Source organism: Typopeltis vanoorti, chromosome 7 (assembly GCF_054136105.1).
Source record: "Typopeltis vanoorti isolate ZY-2024b chromosome 7, IOZ_Tvanoo_1.0, whole genome shotgun sequence".
NCBI classification, from domain to species: domain Eukaryota; kingdom Metazoa; phylum Arthropoda; class Arachnida; order Uropygi; family Thelyphonidae; genus Typopeltis; species Typopeltis vanoorti.
The window spans coordinates 119,882,433-119,901,887 of record NC_143555.1 but is presented as its reverse complement, the minus strand read 5'-3'; the positions used below and the strand labels follow the sequence as shown (position 1 = coordinate 119,901,887).

Here is a 19,455-nt window from a genome sequence, read left to right as displayed (position 1 = left end):
TATTGACAGCCTATTTAAATTGTACTACAAGCTCTCTACATCGCCTTGATTAACTGTTACTCTACTGAATTTCGCATCATCAGAAAACAACTGAATATTTTCTTTCCGGTTATTTCCTATATCATTTATGTACAAATTAAACAACAATTGTTCCAGCCCCGAACCTTTTATTATTTTTATTTTATTTTATTATTTTGCTCTCTTTCCACTTCCTTTCCACATTCTTGCAAAATCTTAATGATATCCCATCTAATTCAACAGCTGTATTTACATTGAGATTCTGCAATATCCTAAGCCCATTCTATTCATCCACCTCTGTTCCCACATTAGTATGTTACATATGTTAAAGCAGTAACCTCATTTTTATATTTATTGAATGTTGTGTGTTAGTGATTGTTTTTACACGTACAAGAAATTTTTGCATAATAAATAGTTTTCTTAGTTTTTTTTTTTCCTGTTCTGAAAGTATATTATCCTCTGTGTAGATCAAGATGAAAGAAATTCTGTCCTGAGGATATATATACCATATCTGATTTAAAATTAAAAATGTCCACTCTAATTTAAAATGAAATAAATAAGAATCAATTGTCTAATGCCTTTTATTCCCCTTTTATTTCCAATCTTACCTATCTTTTTTACAGATAGGTATGCATCCAGGCTGCATACTTCAATCCTTCATTGATAGGGAGGCTGTCTATCGACAATCAAAACTTTTCAGGATTGGGGGGGGGGGGGAGAATATGCAGAAAGCTGTCCTAACATTCATATACTTTGTGTAAATTTAATAGGCAATTGGAATAGAATAAGGGTCATCCCAACTGTATAACTAGCATTCAAGCAAGAAAGTAAGTAGCAGGTTTTTGTATGGAGAGTAGTTTATGAGCAGGTTTTTGCATGGAGAGTAGTTTATGAGCAGAATGCATTGTCTGAGCATATTCTGAATGCAGACACTAATGAGTTTTAAAGCACAGTTTGATGACCCTTGTGTGTGTGTGTGTGTGTGTGTGTGTGTGTGTGTGTGTGTGTGTGTGTGTGTGTGTGTACTTTCCATAGCAGTTTTTTTTTTATTTCCATTGAGGTTGGGTGTTTAATGATAATAATTAACAACATGGGTACTGAATGTGTAGTAGAATGAATTAAAAAATGACATGGTGGACTTAGTTACAACTAGAATTTATCCCTCCCTCAATCAAGATTTTCATTTGATTTAATGATAATGATAATAATGATTGATGTTTACTTTTTTTTTTAATTTTATTTTAATTTTGTGTGATATAGGTACTGTTTCGGCCAGTTGCCATGATGGTTCCTGACTATGCTCTTATTGCAGAAATAAGTCTTTATTCATGTGGCTTTGTAAATGCGAGGCCACTAGCTGTCAAAATTGTTGCTACCTATAGACTTTGTTCTGAACAGTTATCTTCTCAAAGCCATTATGATTATGGTATGAGGGCAGTAAAGTCTGTACTTACAGCTGCTGAAAATCTTAAGGTAAATGACCAAAAATTGCTTCATTTGAGTTTAATATATTATCATAAGACAGACATGAATAATATTAATTATTATTATTATTATTATTATTATTTATAATAATAATTTTTTTCTATTAATATTATTATTAATAGAAAAAAAGTGTTTTTAAATGGTTTATAGTGTGACTTATGTCACAAATTTGCTTAATTTTAAGCATGAAATAAAAACAGATACATGATAATACATGGATTTTGATACACAGTTGCAGTCTTTGAAATCAATACCTTTATTAATAATAGGTATAAAGTACAAATTGTCATTGCCTATTGTTTACTTTTGTTTTTTTTGATCAGAAGAAATATGGAAAATAAAACAAGCAACTCAATTCAGTACAACCAAAATCTTTAATGAATTATGAGAAAGAATTCTTCACAAATAGCTCCTTCACAGGCAAGGTGCTAGAATCACTGAAGAATGTGGCAGTGGATTTGAGCTGTGCAAGAAAAAAAAGTGTTTTTAAATGGTTTATAGTGTGACTTCTGTCACAAACTGCGCTATGTTTTTTCAGTAATACAAGTGGTGCTGCTTTTGGAGTTTAGTTGTTGTTTATATTGTGTTATTTTTCAGTTACCAAGAAGGCGAGGACAGAGTCGGAAACATCTATGGTGGAAGAGAAGAAGAAGTTAAGTTTTCGGATTTAGTTATTTAGTATAATTAAATATAGTTTATACTTATAGTATCGTGTAAGTAAATTAGCTTACAGTAGAGCGTATAACATAGTGTAGTAGTAAAGCATTTAGTATTTAGCATTTAATTGTAGTAATTCTTCGACACTATTTGAATGATGGCAGCAGCCGCAGCTCCAATTACAAATGGCGTGTCACCAAGTCCTCCCCCATTTAAGGACTCTATTTTTCATAACATAATACAGGATTTTGTGGCATGCGGTGCTTTGTATGTATGCATCCCGGCATTTGGATATGTGGTGAGTGAGAGAAGGAAGAATACATATATGTGCAAAAGGAATGAGATGAGAAGTATGAAAGATGAGATTAGGCAAATCAGAGTAGGAGTGAGAGAGAGTTATGGGAATGATAGAAGAGGAGAGAATAGAAACAGTAGAAGAGAAGGAGGGAGATTAGCAAAACAAGTGTTCTCTGCCAGGTTGACAGGAAAACGACCCAGAAGACGACCAAGCTATAGGTGGATTGATACAGTAAAAAGTGCCTTAGATGATAGAAATATGATCTGATAATTTTGGAGTCTTGACAAGTAACAGACTAATTTGTAGATAGGAAGTTAGTGATGATGTAAATTTTTCATGTTGTACGATCATATCCTGTACACCCCTTGAGGGTACATCATCATGTACCCTCAAGGAATTTGATGATGATGATAATGATGATGAAGAGAGAGAATGAGAGAGAGTTATGAGAATGATAGAAGAGGAGAGAATAGAAACCGTAGAGGAGAGGGAATGAGAGAGAGAGAGAGAGAGAGAGTTATGAGAATGATAGAAGAGGAGGTAATGGAAACAGTCAGAGGGAATGAAAAGAATGCAAGGGAGTGCTGGAACCAGGGATAGAGTGATGCCAGGACAGCAGGTAAGTAGGGGAACATTGAGAGAAAGGGTTAGAGGAGAAAGAATGAGGGATGTAGGTGAGCAATCATGGAACAGAGTGGTATGAGGTATGATGTATGGAGACTCGATGATCTGTGGTGTGCAAGATAGGATGTCAGAGGAGTGTTTGATTGGAGGAATGATAGAAAGTGTCACTATCCCAATTAAGAGGGGTGAAATGGTGAATGAGATGATTGTGATGGTAGGAACGAATGACTTGAGAGGCAGTGTAAATCAGGTGGCAAGAGATCTGAGATTCATGCTTCAGGTTGTACAAAAGAAAACACAGACAGGAAAGATAGTGTGTGTGCATGTGTTTCCCAGGTATGATAATAACGAGCTGAGTAGAAGAGCAGTAATAATGAATAGCATAATAGCCAGAATGTGTAAGAAGAGAGGATTGGAATATTTGGATTGGAGAAGATTTGATGGACAGCATGGATTTGCTAAAGGGAGGTCATGTTTTAGTAATCTACTTACTTATTACAATAAAGTGACTGCTTCCTTGGACAGAGGTGAAGGATACACAGTAATATACTTGGATTTCGCAAACCTTTTGATAGAGTACCTCATGATAAGTTGACAGTCAAACTAGAGCAGATGAGGTTGGATATTAGATTAGTGCATTGGATTGGAGACTGGCTATCTGATAGGTATCAATAAGTTGTGTATGGGGGTGTGATATCCAGGAAAAGGAAAGTCACTAGTGGAGTGCCTCAGGGGTCTGTTTTAGGGTCATTACTATTTAACTTGTATATTAATGATATTGGTGAAGATTTGGATGGAGATATTCAGTTCTTTGCAGATAATGCAAAGTTGGGACGAACCATAAAGAGTAGTGAAGATGTTGTAGCCTTGCAAGAAGACTTGAATGAATTGAGTGATTGGGCAAGCAAATGGGCATGTGAGTTCAATGTTGCAAAATGTAAGGTTTTAAAATTTGGAAAACAAAGATGGGATGCAGAATTTATGCTTGGTGAGAATATATTGTTGGAGGTAGAGGAAATAAGAGATCTGGGGGTAATAGTGGATAAGGATCTAAAATTTAGGGGACACATCGCCAAAATTGTGAAGACAACACAAAGACTTCTGGGAATGATGCGGAGGACACTGACGTGTAGAAGTAGGGAGATTCTTGTTCCTTTGTATAAGGCTTTGATTAGGCCACACATCAACTATTGTGCCCAGATTTGGTCACCGGGTTTTCAGAAGGATGAAGAGATGTTGGAAAAGGCCCAAAGGCGACTAACTAAGGTAGTTTCCGACCTCTGGAATGTTGAGTATGAGAAAGATTGAGAAGATGTAATTTGCAGAGTCTGGTGGAGAGAAGGAAGAGAGGAGATATGATAGAGACCTACAAGTTGGTAAGAGGTTGTTATAAGATCTGGAAACTGTATAAAGAGGGTGTGAGTAGGGAAGTGAGAGGCAGATTTTTTTCGTGCAGAGTTGTGAATGATTGGAATGCCTTACCTGAGAGTGTGGTGTCTGCAAGGAGTTTGAGTGTGTTTAAGACACGGTATGGTGAGATGTGTGTGTGTGTGTGTGTGTGATAAAAGGACCTCCCAGATGGTCCATGAGGTCATGGGTAATAATAATAATAATAATAATAATAATAATAATAATAATATGTGGATGCTTAGAGGGCATTTGAGGACAGAAAGGAGCTGTATGCAAGAGACCACTTGCATCTGAATGAGGAAGGACGTAGGCATCTGAAGAAATTGCTGTTTTCTGAACTAGTCAGTGCATCAATGCAGGGAAACTAGAATTTGGAGGGTGGATGGTAGCAGGGGTGGCCTCTTGTAGAAATGGGTGCTTGGGGTAAGGGGGGGGATGAAAACAGGTAACAATGAGTCCAGTGGAGTCTGGAGGGGGATAATGATAGGTATAGAAGCAGTGACATTTTTATGCTTTATCTGGAATAAAACAGATGAATTGGTGTTGTTGATAGCATCTGCCTAGCCAAAGATTATTGGGTTCTCTGAGACGTGGTTGACGAAAGATGATATAATAACAGGAATAGAAATGGCAGGGTACAGCATTTTTCAGCAGGACAGGAAGGGAAAATGTGGTGGTGGAGTACTGCTTATGATAAGTGATGACTTATGTTCTCTAACTGTTATTAAAACCTCTAATCTGTCCTTTCTTCATCCACATAACACACACTTCAGATATTATGCTCTTTCTAATCCTGGTCTATATTATTGCATTGAATTTATGAAAGAATTATATACAATATTCATTTTAAAATATTTTGGCCAAAAACTACACATTGAATTTCTCATGAACTGTCTAAATTACAAAATTATCCCAAAATTTGCTATAGTAAGTGTGAAAAAATCGATTACTGGAAATAAAAAAATTTGCTGTCATGCACCTAGTGTGCTTATAAAGCAGGCCTTAAAAAGAGATTAAAAAAAAACTGACATGCTCATGTGTTCATCAGACAAAAAATAGACTAAAAATGTTATTGAATCTGAATGTCTGAACAATTCTCACAAAAAATCCAATCCCAAATTAACAAGGATGAATAGGGATGAATCAGAGCATTCCATTTTTTGTTATGGTGAGTTTTGACTACACAAACTTGATTGAAAATCGGCATACCAAAAAATGGAATGCTTTAATTCATCCCTATAAAAATAAAAATAAAAATGTAGCTTCTAAATCTTCGGAATACATTACAGCACAATCTACACTGAATGACTCGATTATAAATTTGTCAAACTATAAATCCATGCCTGATGATATCACCATTTTAAACAAATTTTTAAATTTTGTAATGATCTCAAGATACATGCCAAGCAAAGATATTATCATTGAAAACCAGGCAAAACTAAAAACAGACTCCAATAAAGAAGCAATATAAAATAAATAACATCATCAATAGTTAAATAAAAATACAGTCTAACATTATTCCCAATCTGCAGAAAGCTTTAATATCACTACAAAAGAATCTAGACGTCATGATCACTAAAACAGACAAAGGTTTCATAGTAGTCATTAAAAATAAAGCTGATGATCACAATAAAATAGTAGAAATTTTGAATGATCGAAACACGTACCAGAAAATTCAAACACCCTACTCCTAGCCTCATAAAACAGATTGATAATGCATTACACAAGTTAAAAAATCAAAATAAGATATATAAAAAAATAATGAAAAATAGTACCCCTAACTACTTGCATTCCATATATATTCAGACAAGTCAAAATTCACAAAGTAGGTTAAACAATATGCCTAATAATTTCTCATAAAAAACCCAATAAATCAACTTTATCCAAATGTGTAGTAAAACCACATATTAGATGTAAAATTATATGAGATGTGGTTATTAAACCATTAATAACCACATCTCAATTTATGATTAAAACCAATGACTTATTTCAAAAAATATTAACCTAACTTTATCCCAAAAAAAGATGTCCCAACTTCGCTTGAGTCAACTGCACTATATACCAATGCTAACATCCCCAGAACATTAAACATCGTTCATACCCACCTTACACCTAAAAGAACATACTTTGGAATCACATACAAAATTAACCCCAAACAATATCTTAACCTTCATAAAATAAATAATAATCTCAGCAAATTTCTTCATCATCATCATCAAATTCCTGACATGTACAGGATATGATAGTACTACACGAAACTTACATCATTACTATCTACATCCTATCTACAATTGAGGTTGTGCAAAACTTCCTATCCTATCTTGAGGTTGTGCAAAAGAAAATGCAGAGAGGAAAGATTGTGTGCGTGTGTGTGTGTGTGTTGCCCAGGTATGATAGTGACGAGCTGAACAGAATAGCAGTAATACTGAATAGCATAATAGCCAGAATGTGTCAGAAGAGAAGATTGGAATATGTGGATGCTTGGAGGGCATTTGAGGACAGAAGAGAACTGTATGCGAGAGACCACTTGCATTTGAATGAGGAAGGACAAAGGCATCTAGAGAGATTGCTGTTTTCTGAATGAGTCATTGTGTCAATGCAGGGAAACTAGAATTCGCAGGATGGATGGTAGCAGGGGGTGGCCTCTTGTAGAAATGGGTGCTTGGAGAAAAGGGAGAATGACATCAGGTAACACTGAGTTCAGTGGGGTCGAGAGGGGACAATGATAGGTATAGAAGCAGTGACATTTTTATGCTTTATACTAATGCCAGGAGTATCCGAAATAAAGGATATGAATTCGTGGTGCTGATAGTATCAGCCTGGCCAAATATTATTGGGATCTCTGAGATGTGGTTGAAGGAGGATGATATAATAACAGGAATTGAATTAGCAGGGTACAGCATTTTTCAGCAGGATAGGAAAGGAAAACTTGGTGGTGGAGTACTGCTTATGATAGGTAATGACTTATGTCCTCTAAGAGTGGAGTTTTTGAATGGCAGTGACACTAATGGTTTTGAAAGCATATGGTTTGAGGTTGAAGTGGCCAAGACAGGATGTTTAGTGGGGTGCTGCTACAAACCAGGGAACACATAGAGTGGGGAGCAGGAGATGTTTTGGCATTTGAGGGATAGGGCAAGTGCAAGAAGAATGATTGTTATGGGAGATTTTAACTACAGCAGTATAAGCTGAGAAGAGGAAAATGTATGTAGTAATAAGTAGATAAAATTTCTAGAATTCTTGAGGGACAGTGTCTTAGGCAACATATAATAGAGGGAACAAGAGGGTGAAGAGTTTTGAATTTGGTCATACCATCAGAAGAGCTGATAATAAGCGAGATAACATCTCTCCCACCAGTTGGAGAGAGTGACCATGTGGTTGTGACTTGGAAGATGAATAGACATGCAGGTATATCAAAGAAAAGGGAACACGTGGAATCATAAGGCAGGTGATTATAATAATGTTAGGTATCAACTAAGGGCAGTTCCAGAATTGGAAGGCCAGGATATCATTAGTGCTTGGGAAATTGTGAAGGAATATTTATTAGCAGCAATAGTAAGCTGTATTCCACAAGTGAAGAAGCAGATAAAATTTGGTGTAAAGTAGATAACAAACAGTATCAAACAGGATCTGCAGTTGAAAAATAGGTTATGGAAGAGATATAAAGAAAGACATGTAGGGCAGATATACGAAGAATATAATACGTAGGCCAGGAGAGTGACCAGTATGGTGAGGAAGGCAAAACTGGAACATGAGAAGAGATTGGCACTAAGAACCAAAGAAAATCCTAGGGAATTTTTTAGCTATGTAGCCAGCAGGAGGAGAATTGATTGTGGAAGAATGACATTGTGGGATAAAAATGAGAATAGAGTGACTGATGCATAGAATATAGTGGAGTTATTCAGTGAGCACTTTATTGGAGTATTTCATCCTGGAGAAGAAGGTTTTAATACTAGAGGGATAGGGCAGGTTCAGGTTTAGAGGTGGAAGAGGAGAGTGTGTTCCAAATAGTGAGTACTCTGGATACCAATAAAGCTGTGGGAGTGGATGGTATTTCACCATGGGGCTTTGAGAAAATGTGCTGAAGAAATGACAGCTCTGTTGACCTGGCTCTTCAATTAAAGACTGGTTGCAGGAAAGGTACCAAAGGAATGGGAGGAAGATAAGATAGTGCTTTTGCACAAGGGTGGTAGCAGACTGCAAGTGTATTATAGGCCAGTTTGTGTGTCATCAGTAGTTGTTGAGGTCTTGGAGAAATTAGGAAGGGACCATATACAGTGTTGGGCAGATGAGGGTACTGTTATCTGTGAGAATCAACATGGATTTGTTAAGGGGCACTCTTATTTAGTAATATGATTGTCTTTTATAATAAAGTGACAGGAGCAGTTGATGAGGGAAAGGCATATACTGCTATTTTTTTTGGATTTTGCAAAGGCAGGGTGCCACATGATAATCTAATATTTAAGTGGCAGCATATGGGTTTAGATGTCAGGTTAGTCAACTGGATTCAGGATTGGCTGTCTGATAGGTATCAGAGAGTTGTGTATGGTGGGGAAGTATCAAGGAGGCTACAAGGTTACAAGTGGATGTCCCACAATGCTCAGTACTGGGAGCTGTATTGTTTAACCTTTATATCGTCAATGGATTGCCGGGGGATATTCAGTTGTTTGCAGATGTTGTGAAGCAGGGAAGGGTTATTAGTAATAGTGCAGATGCAGCAGCCCTAGAAGGGGATTTGAATAAACTGGACAGATGGTCAGATGAATAGGGGTATCGGTTTAAGGCAGCAAAATGTAAACACTTGAAGTTTGGGATTCATCGAAGGTAGGCTTCATACTCGATTAGAGGAGCTGTACTGGAGGAAGTAGGGGAGACGAGATCTAGGGGCGAGAGATAGAAACCTGAAATTCAGGAAACATATTGCAAAGGTAGTGAAGGTAACCCAGAGGATTGCTGCAATACTGAGAAGGATGCTGACCTGCAGAGATAAAAGAGTTATCGTTCCATTGTATAAGACTCTGATTCGACCACACTTGGACTACTGTTCTCAGATTTGGTCCCCAGGATTTGAAGTGGATAAATTAACTGTGGAAAGGGTACAGAGACAGATAACGAAGATGGTTTCAGGACTGTAGAATGTTAGTTATGAGGATCAGCTGAGAATGTGGCTGCAGTGTTTCATAGATAGGAGGAGGAGAGGTGAGACTTTTAAACTGTTGAAATGTAGTTACAGGGTTAACACTGGGATATTCTTTTGCTTGGTGGAACAGTGGGAAGGAGTGATGACAATGGGCCATCCCTGGAAGTTGTTATTATTATTATTATTATTATTATTATTATTATTCAGGCCTCCATGGAGTCAAAAAACTCATTGACCGTTCTCGCTCTCACCACTCCATCAGGCAATGCATTCCACGGTTCAACCACCCTCCATGCAAAGAAACCACTCCTCACCCTCTTGCTCAGAGTTTCCTTTTGTAACTTCCAGGGATGGCCTCTTGTCATCACTCCTTCCTGCTGTACAACCAAGTGAAAGAAATCCCCAGTGTCAAACCTGTAACCACCTCTCACAGTTTAAAAGTCTCAATCATATCACCTCACCTTCTTCTATCCACCAAACTCTGCAGTCCACATTCCCTCAGCCGATCCTCATAACCAAAATTGTACAGTCCTGAAACCATCTTTGTCATCCGTCTTTGTACCCTTTCCACAGTTAATTTATCCCCTTCAAATCCTGGAGACCAAATATGAGAACAATAGTCTAAGTGTGGTCCGATCAGAGACTTATACAATGGAATGATAACCCTTTTATCTCTGCAGGTCAGTGTCCTTCTCATTATTGCAGCAATCCTCTGTGTTACCTTCACCACCTTTGCAATATGTCCCTAAATTTCAGGTTTCTATCAATCACCAACCCCAGATCTCATGTCTCCCCTACTCTCTCCAGTATAACTCCTCCCATAGAGTATACAGTGTCCCATCGATGTTTCCCAAACTTCAAGACCTTACATTTTGCTGCATTAAACTGAAACCCCCATTTATTTGCCCATCTGTCTAGCTTGTTCAAATCCTCTTGCAGGGCTACCACATCTGCACTTTTACTAATAATCCTTACCAGCTTCGCATCATCCGCAAACAACTGAATATCCCCTTGCAATCCACTGGCAATGTCATTGATATAAAGGTTAAATAATGTAGGTCCTAGTACTGAGCCCTGTGGGACCCCACTTGTAACCCTCTGCCTCCTTGAAACTACTCCACCATACACAACTCTCTGATACCTATCAGACAGCCAATCCTGAATCCAGTTGACAAATCTGATATCCAGACCCCATGTGCTGCAACTTAAATATCAGCTTATCATGTGGCACCTTGTCAAATGCTAAGTCTAAGAAAATTGCAGAATATGCCTTTCCCTCATCTAATGTTCTTGTAACTTTATTATAAAAGGCTAGCATATTGCTAAAACAAGAGCACCCTTTCAGAAATCCATGTTGACTCTCTCACAGATAACATTACCCTCATCTGCCCAATGCTGTATACGTTCCCTCACTACTTTCTCCAAGATCTTAACAACTACTGATGACACACAAGCTGGCCTATAATTAGACACTTCCAGTCTGTTACCACCCTTATGTAATGGTACTATCTTACCTTCCTTTCATTCCCTGGGCACCTTTCCCGCAGCCAGACTTTCATCGACAAGCCAGGTTAAAGGCACTGTCAGTTCCCTAGCACATTCTCTCAAAACTCGTGGTGAAATACCATCCAGTTCCAAAGCTTTACTGACATCCAGAGTGCTCAGTATCTGAAACGCACTCTCCTCCTGTACCTCTAAACCTCGAATCTGCCCTATCCCTCTAGCATTAAAACTGACTCCTCTAGGATGAAATACTCCAATAAAGTGTTCACCGAACAATTCCACTATGTCCTCTGCATCAGTCACTCTATTCCCATTTTTATCCCACAATATCATTCTTCCACAGTCATTTCTCCTCCTACTGACCACATATCTAAAAAATTCTCTAGGATTTACTTTGGAAATTAGGGCTAATCTCCTCTCATATTCCAGTTTTGCTTTCCTTACCACACTAGTCACTCTTCTGGCCTGTGTCTTATATTCTTCATGCATCTTCTCTTCACCTGTCTCCTTATATCTCTTCCATAGCCTCTTTTTCGCATGCAATTCCTGTTTAATATTGTTTGTCATCCACTTTACTACAAATTGCATCCTCTTGTTCACTCGTGGTATACAACTTACCATTGCTGCTACCAAATATTCTTTCACAATTTCCCATGCACTAATGATATCCTGGCTTTCCAATTCCTTCCTCCATGAAACTTCCCGAAGTTGACGTCTAAGACTATTATAATCACCTGTTTTATAATTCCACATAAGTTCCCGTCTCTTTGATACTCCTGTATGTCTATTCATTTTCCTAGTCAAAACCATATGGTCACTTTCTCCAACTAGTGGGAGAGATGTCATCTCAGTTATTATCAACTCTTCTGATGCTGTAACCAAATCCAAAACTCTTGAACCTCTAGTTCTCTCTGTTACATGTTGCCTAAGACATGTGTCCCTCAAGAATTCTAGAAATTACATTCCCCTATTGCTACATGCATCCTCCTCTCTCCAATTTATACTACTGTAGTTAAAATCTCCCATAACAATCATTCTTCTTGCACTTGCCAAACTTAACTGTCTAAACATCTCCTGGTCCCCATCCTCCGTGCTCTTCAGTCTGTAGCAACATCCCACTAAATATCCTGTCTTGCCCATCTCTACCTCACACCATATGCTCTCAAAATCATTTGTCTCACTGCCTTCCAACGCCTCCACTCTTAGAGGACATAGATCGTCACTTATCATAAGCAGTACCCCACCAACACCATGCTTTCCCCTCCTATCCTGCTGAAAAATGCTGTTCCCAGCGACTTCTATTCCTGTTTTTATAACCTCTTCTGTCAACCACGTCTCAGTGATCCCAATAATCTTTGGCCAGGCTGATACTATTCCTGCCACCAATTCCTCTCCCTTATTCCAGATACTCCTGGCATTAGTATAAAGCATATAAATGCCATTGTTTCTATACCCAGCATTATCCCCTTTAGACTCCATGGGCTCAGTGTTACCTGATGTCATTTCCCTTCTCCCAAGTATCCATTCCCACAAGAGGCCACCCCTGCTATCATCCTCCCTGGGACACACTGACTCATCAGAGCAGCAATCTCTCCAGATGCCTACGTCCTTCCTCATTCAAATGTAAGCGGCCTCTCGCATACAATTCCTCTCTTTCCTCAAAAGCACTCCTAGCATCCACATATACCAATTCTCTCTTGTCACACATTCTAGCTATTATGTCATTCAATATCATCGCTCTTCTGCTCAGCTGGTCATTATCATACCTAGGCAACACGCACACTATTTTTCCTCTCTCTGTCTTCTTCTGTACAGCCTCAAGCAAAAGTAAGCAAGTTGCAAAAGGAAACTGTGAGCAAGAGAGAGTGAGGAGTGGTTTCTTTGCATGGAGGGTGGTTAAGCTGTGGAATGCATTGCTTGATAGAGTAGTGAGAGCAAGAATGGCCAGTGAGTTCAAGGAATGGTTATGATAGACTCTGTGTTTCCTGAATAAAATCCGAAATATTATATTACAGCATTGATGCTGCATTAGGGAATTTTTTTTTAATGCGGTCTTAACTTTGTCATGTCAGGAAGTTATGTTACTTATGGTAAACAGATAACCATAATGTGTATGAATGCATATTTTGTATAATGCATAGTAGAAAGTAAATGAAAATTACTGAAATCATTTTATTTCATAATAACATAAGAATAACAAAATACTTTTGCTTCAAAAATATTGTCTTCAGGCTGCAAACATTTATTTTTCCAGAATCTTAAAGTAATTATTATTATCATCATCAGACCTCCATGGAGTCAAAAGACTCATAGCAGGTCCCACTCTCACATATAGTTCATCATACCCTGCCTTAAACGCATTCATGATCATAGTGATTACCATACTCTCAGCCAGTGCATTGCAATCGTCTACCTGCAGAATACCTCCTCTTTACCTCACCTTTCTGCGCACTCTTTCCATATACAGCTTCCATGGATGGTCTCTTGTTCTACTCTTGTCTCTATCCATTCTTTAAGAAACTTCTATATTAATCGAACAATAACCCTTTACAACTTTTATGTCTCAATCATAAAAGTTCCCTTTTCTTCTTCCTCCTTTTCACAAAGCTCTACAAATAGCATTCCCTCAATCTTTTCACATATTCTGGAATCAACATTCCAGAAACCACCTTAGTCAATCATCTCTGGACCATTTTCAGCATATCTTCAACCTTTTGAAATAAATGAGACCAAATCTGTACACAGCAATTCATATTCAGTCTGATCAAAGCTTTATTCAATGGAATTGTAACATTCTTAGTGCTACACATCAGTGTCCTCTGCATCACTGTGTCACTGTGATAATCTGCTGTGCCCCAATCACAGATTTAGCAAAATGTCCCTGAAATTTGGGTTCTTTACCACCATCACCTCCAGATTCCTCATATCCTCCACTACCTCCTCTGAGAAATCCTCATCAATCTTAAACCCTGCATCTCATTTCTGGGATATTACCCCCCCCCCCCCCCCAATACTCAACTTACTAATACTATCAGACAGCCAGTCTTTAAATCCAACACACTAAACTACTATACTACCCTGGCACATGGTGATATTCTGTATATTTTGTCATACGACATCTTTTTTAACATCTAGTTTACTCAATTCTGTATATACCTTCTGCTCACTCACCATTCAGTGGCTTGTATAACATTCATGAGAATGAAATTTATGGACTGCTCATTTAACATATAACTATACCATCCTCAGTGGTTATCATTCTGCCATTTTCACTGATGATGTCATCCTTTTGTATCATTCTTTCTTGTACTAACTATGTATTGAAATTCAGTTTTTTTTTTTTTTTTTTGCTAACTCAGTTCCTAACTGTTGTACATGCTCCATTTTTGCTACTCTTACCAAGCAAGTCATCTTTCTTGCCTACTCTCTGCACTGCATTCAACTGCTTATTTACCACTCATCTTGTGCTGCCTCCATAATGCATTCTTCTTCTTCTGAATTGCATGCATCATCCTTCTCAATTCATCCACTTAACACTTACCTTATTTAACCTTTGGAATATTTTCAGACCTTGCCTCTGCTAGATGGTTCCTGAGCAGGACCCAAGCAGCAGTGATCTCTTTTCCATCTATTTCCTCATTCCATGATATAGTTGAAAGCTGTCTCCTGAGTTTATCATAATCATAAGCCTTATAGTTTCTCGTTCTCACAGAAATCCTTATAATGACTTCCCACCACCTAAGTAATCACTTCATGGTCACTTTCACCAAGTGGAGGAAGATTTGGTACCTAATTTATAATAACATCCTCTGATGATATAATCAATCCAAGATCTTAGAACCTTAATGCCCTTAGTTATATTATGTCTAAAGTAGTTGTATTTGACATACTCAAGAAACTAATTTTTCTGTTTCCAGGTGCTGTCTCTTTATTCCAATCTACATATTACCATTATTAAAATCACCTATAATGATTTGACTAATTTGCCATACATTTCCTTCTCTCAGCCTTCCAGATTACAAGGCCTATAACAACACCAAACTAAATATTTTATCCCGCCACCCTGTTTGTCTCTTCATTACACTTAAATGTCTCAAAACCCCTGCCATTATTTGCTCCTTGCATCTCTACTTCACATGAGCATAACTCTTCTGTTATCACAAACAACACTTCTCCACCCTTTCTGTCTTGTTTATCTTCACAAAACATTGTATTCTTCCATCTTTATTCCTGTCAGTATATCATCCTTACTCAACATGCCTCATTTCTTCCAACAGTTTTTGGCCAAATGAACTCAATGCAACAGTTTTATCATCTTTATTATGGATAATTATGGTATTCATAAATAAACATTACATCTAATTTCTGGTTCTATAATAAGTCCCACCAGCACAACTTCTCAAATGTGACTCCTCCATATCTCCACTCCAGCCATTCCTCTCTCCATCACCAATTATATACCCCTTCTCAGACTTAAATGTTCACCTCACATACTTGGCCATCTCAATCTGTTCTTGTCAACCCATGCATCCACTTCGATATCCAGCATCCACACTTCCCATGCAGTTCTGACTGTCTTTGTTTCTCTCTATGTTTCCTTCTCTGTTATTCCCTTTATTCTTGCCACTTAGTTCTCCATTCAGAAACTCTCTTACACTGCTTTCTTACTCTTCCACATTATCCCTTGCTTTAGATTTTCTGCTTACTGCAATCATTACACTCCCTTTCTGCAGCAGTGTATCCAATTGACTCACACCAAATCCATTTAAATGCAGGTGTTCTCTCTTATACAATTTCATCCACTCTTTAAATTCATTTCACACATTCACAAAATACACTCCTTTATCCTCACAAAACTTCACTAGCATAACCATTCATGAACTTTGATCTCTACCTCAACTCACACCTGGCCAATAGACTGACTACAAATTAAGTGGATATTAAATCCAACTTTATTCCAGAGCCAACTACAGAAACTATGGAAGTTTCGTGTAAAATTTAACCAGAGAGAGCTTACGGGAATATGCCCTCTGCCATACTATTTTGATAAGGTTTCACTGACCCTACAGCTGTTTCAAACTCATTGGTTTTCATCGGGGATCAGGCAGAAACCTAAGAGAGCAAAAAACTTTCAGTACTAAGACACTTGAAGCATCGGAGAGGTGTATTTTTCTTAAGTGAACTCCCAGTTGGTGCATAAAGTATTTACTAAAAATAAAGAGCCAAAGACTTCAAATCGGCGATGCAAAATTATACAAATTAAATGGATTAAATCCAACATTTTTCGAAATAATGTTGGATTTCACATGGTATATTCTGGTAATTGGACCACATTTTTTTTAATAAGCTATATAAAACACAATGAATTAATAAAAGACCCAACAAGTTTCGTAAGTCGTTTGACTTACATCTTCATGGGTAAAAGGTAACTGAAAGTTAAAACAACAAAAAAGAGATTAATAGTTCATACTATACAGTTGTAGCCATCTGACTATTCATAAAATTAAAAATCACAATGCAGATTCAAAGCCCTGCTGGATTTAAAGAATGCGGGATGATGCCATGTTCTGTTGTTCACATTCATAATGTCTGAGGTCTGACTGAGGTATATTTTTTATTAAAGCTGACCAAACTTGGTGGAGAATTAATCCTTGATTTTTATTGCATTGTGTTAGTATTTTAAGCATGTCTGCAGCTTCTTTAAATTTCTTTATGTAACAATTTTTTTTTCTATGTACGACATGTTTGTATTCTGCCATAGTACATTGTGGCCAGTGGAAGTGGTATGGAAAACTAGACCTGATTTTTGTTCTCTTCTGTTTTGTACATCCTTTTGGTGTTCGTTCATGCAAATTTCCCCAGATCTTCCTGTCTGTCCTATGTAGCAGATGCCTCAAGAACATTAATTTTGTAAACACCTGTTTTTTTAAAGGATGATGAGGTTTCGGGGGGATGTAGAAATCTCAAAATTTTTTCCAGCGGCAGAAAGTCTACTTTGATGTTATATTTGTTAAGTAATTTAGCCATCTTGTCTGTAACATTTTTGATATATAGAAGCGTGATAGCGTTTTTGAAATCATGTTTCTGAGAGATGCTTGTAGGAAGTGTGTGGAGGATTTTTTTGATAGTCTTGGTTCAATAACCATTCTTTTGAAAGATCTGTGTTAGATATTCTAATTCTTCATTTCTCTGTTTTTCTGTGCTGGAAATGTTATACACTCTGTACCTTAAGGTTTTTATTAGACCTATTTTTTGCGAAGGGTGCGTTATGAGGCTGCATTAAGAAATCTTCCTGCGTTGGTGGGTTTTCTATATATTGAGAAAGAAAGTTTATTATCCTTTTCATTGACTTCTAACAGAATGGCTAGAAAAGGCAGTTTTCTTAGTTCTTCTTGTTCTAAAGTAAATTTTATATTATTATGGAAATTATTTAGGTAATCTTAGAAAGCAATGAGTTCATCTGTTGTTCCTGGACATATGATGAATATATCATTGACATAGTGTAGCCATATTTTTGGTTTTTGATGATAATTGTTTCAAGCATTATTTTCAAAGTTTTTCCTAAATAGGTTAGCTAAAGCCAGAGAGAGAAGGAAGAACCCATTGCTAATCCTTCTTTTTTGTTACCCAAATTTGTCTAGAAACATGAAAAATGTATTATTTATACAATTTTTTAAAGATCTACGATGTCTGGAGGAAAAAGGTCTTCTAGGAGATTCATAGTTTCGTTTCTTGGAACATTTGTAAATAGGCTGATAACATCCAAACTTGCTAATATGTCTAAAGGTCCAATATAAATATCTTTTGAATAATATACACGTAAACACAAGAAAGATATTTAATTAACCAAATATTTTGGTCTGAAAATAGCAGACCATCTTCAGTTTACACTACAAAAACAGTTTAAAAAAAATAAATTAAAAAAAAAATACAAGGTGGAATACTATATGGAACAATATGTCATTTAAAAATAGAACAAGCTGCATGATGTTATATCACTAAGTATTAAAGGGAATATTTTTAAGCAGAGACATGATTGAAATAAAGATATTAATTAATAATATTAAATAACATAAAACTAATATGAAATAATGAGTTATCCTGATTAGACTTTCCCAGATTTTTGATATAGATATACAGTCATTCCGATTCAGGTTAGGACGATGGAGTAAGGTCTCTACGCTTTCTTTGAATAAACGTTCATATTTATAATGGGATCTATGTAAGAGGCGAGTTTTTGACCAAAGGATGTTGTGGTTAGTTTCAATCCTGTGCTGAGCCAAATCCATATTTTTCAGGTTTGTTGTGACGAATGGAGGATTGATATTCTTGGATTCTTTTTTCAAGAGAACGTCCAGTTTGTCCAAAATAGGAGCGATCACAGTTGCAGGGAATTTGATAAACTCCAGGAAGAGATATAATTGAGCATTTGTCTTTAGGAGAAGGAAAATGGGAAGATCATTTGTTAATAGGTGAATATGTAGCTGTTAACTCATATTTCTTCAGAATCCTTGCAATAAGTTCTGAAATCCAGGAGATGTAAGGAATTGGAACTCGACGTATTGAATCTTCGTTGTTTTGTGGTGGATTATAAGAATGGAGAAGATGTTGAGTACTCTTTTCAGAAAAGCCATTGAGTTTCATGTGTTGTTGGATAGTAGAAAGTTCTTTCTGTAGAAAATTAGAAGTAGAACAATTAGTTTTGGCTCTTCTGATTAGACATTTTATGATTCCTGTTTTTTGACAAGGCTGATATAATCCACCACAAAACAACGAAGATTCAATACGTCGAGTTCCAATTAATTACATCTCCTGGATTTCAGAACCTATCGCAAGAATTCTAAAGAAATATGAGTTAACAGCTACGTATTCACCTATTAACAAATTATCTTCCCCTTTTCCTTCTCCTAAAGACAAACGCTCAACTATATCTCTTCCTGGAGTTTATCAAATTCCCTGCAACTGTGATCTCTCCTATTTTGGACAAACTGGACGTTCTCTTGAAAAAAAGAATCCAAGAACATCAATCCTCCATTCAGCATTTGGTTCAATCCCATGCTGGACTTGGTTCAGCATGGGATTGAAACTAACCACAATATCCTTTGGTCAAAAACTTGCCTCTTACATAGATCCCATTATAAATTTGAACATTTATTCAAAGAAAGCATAGAGGCCTTACTCCATCGTCCTAACCTGAATCGGAATGACTGTATATCTATATCAAAAATCTGGGAAAGTCTAATCAGGATAACTCATTAATTCATATTAATTTTATGTTATTTAATATTATTAATTGATATCTTTATTTCAATCATGTCTCTGC

General features: G+C 37.0%; 1 protein-coding gene across 1 annotated transcript in view; it reads left to right on the top strand.

The window, feature by feature from the left end:
* Dhc36C (Dynein heavy chain at 36C) overlaps positions 1–19,455 on the top strand; it is a 1,350,914-nt gene that overhangs the window by 217,968 nt on the left and 1,113,491 nt on the right. The window contains 1 exon segment of the mRNA XM_090395101.1: positions 1,279–1,491. Within this exon segment, the coding sequence (XP_090251227.1) occupies positions 1,279–1,491 (213 nt within the window).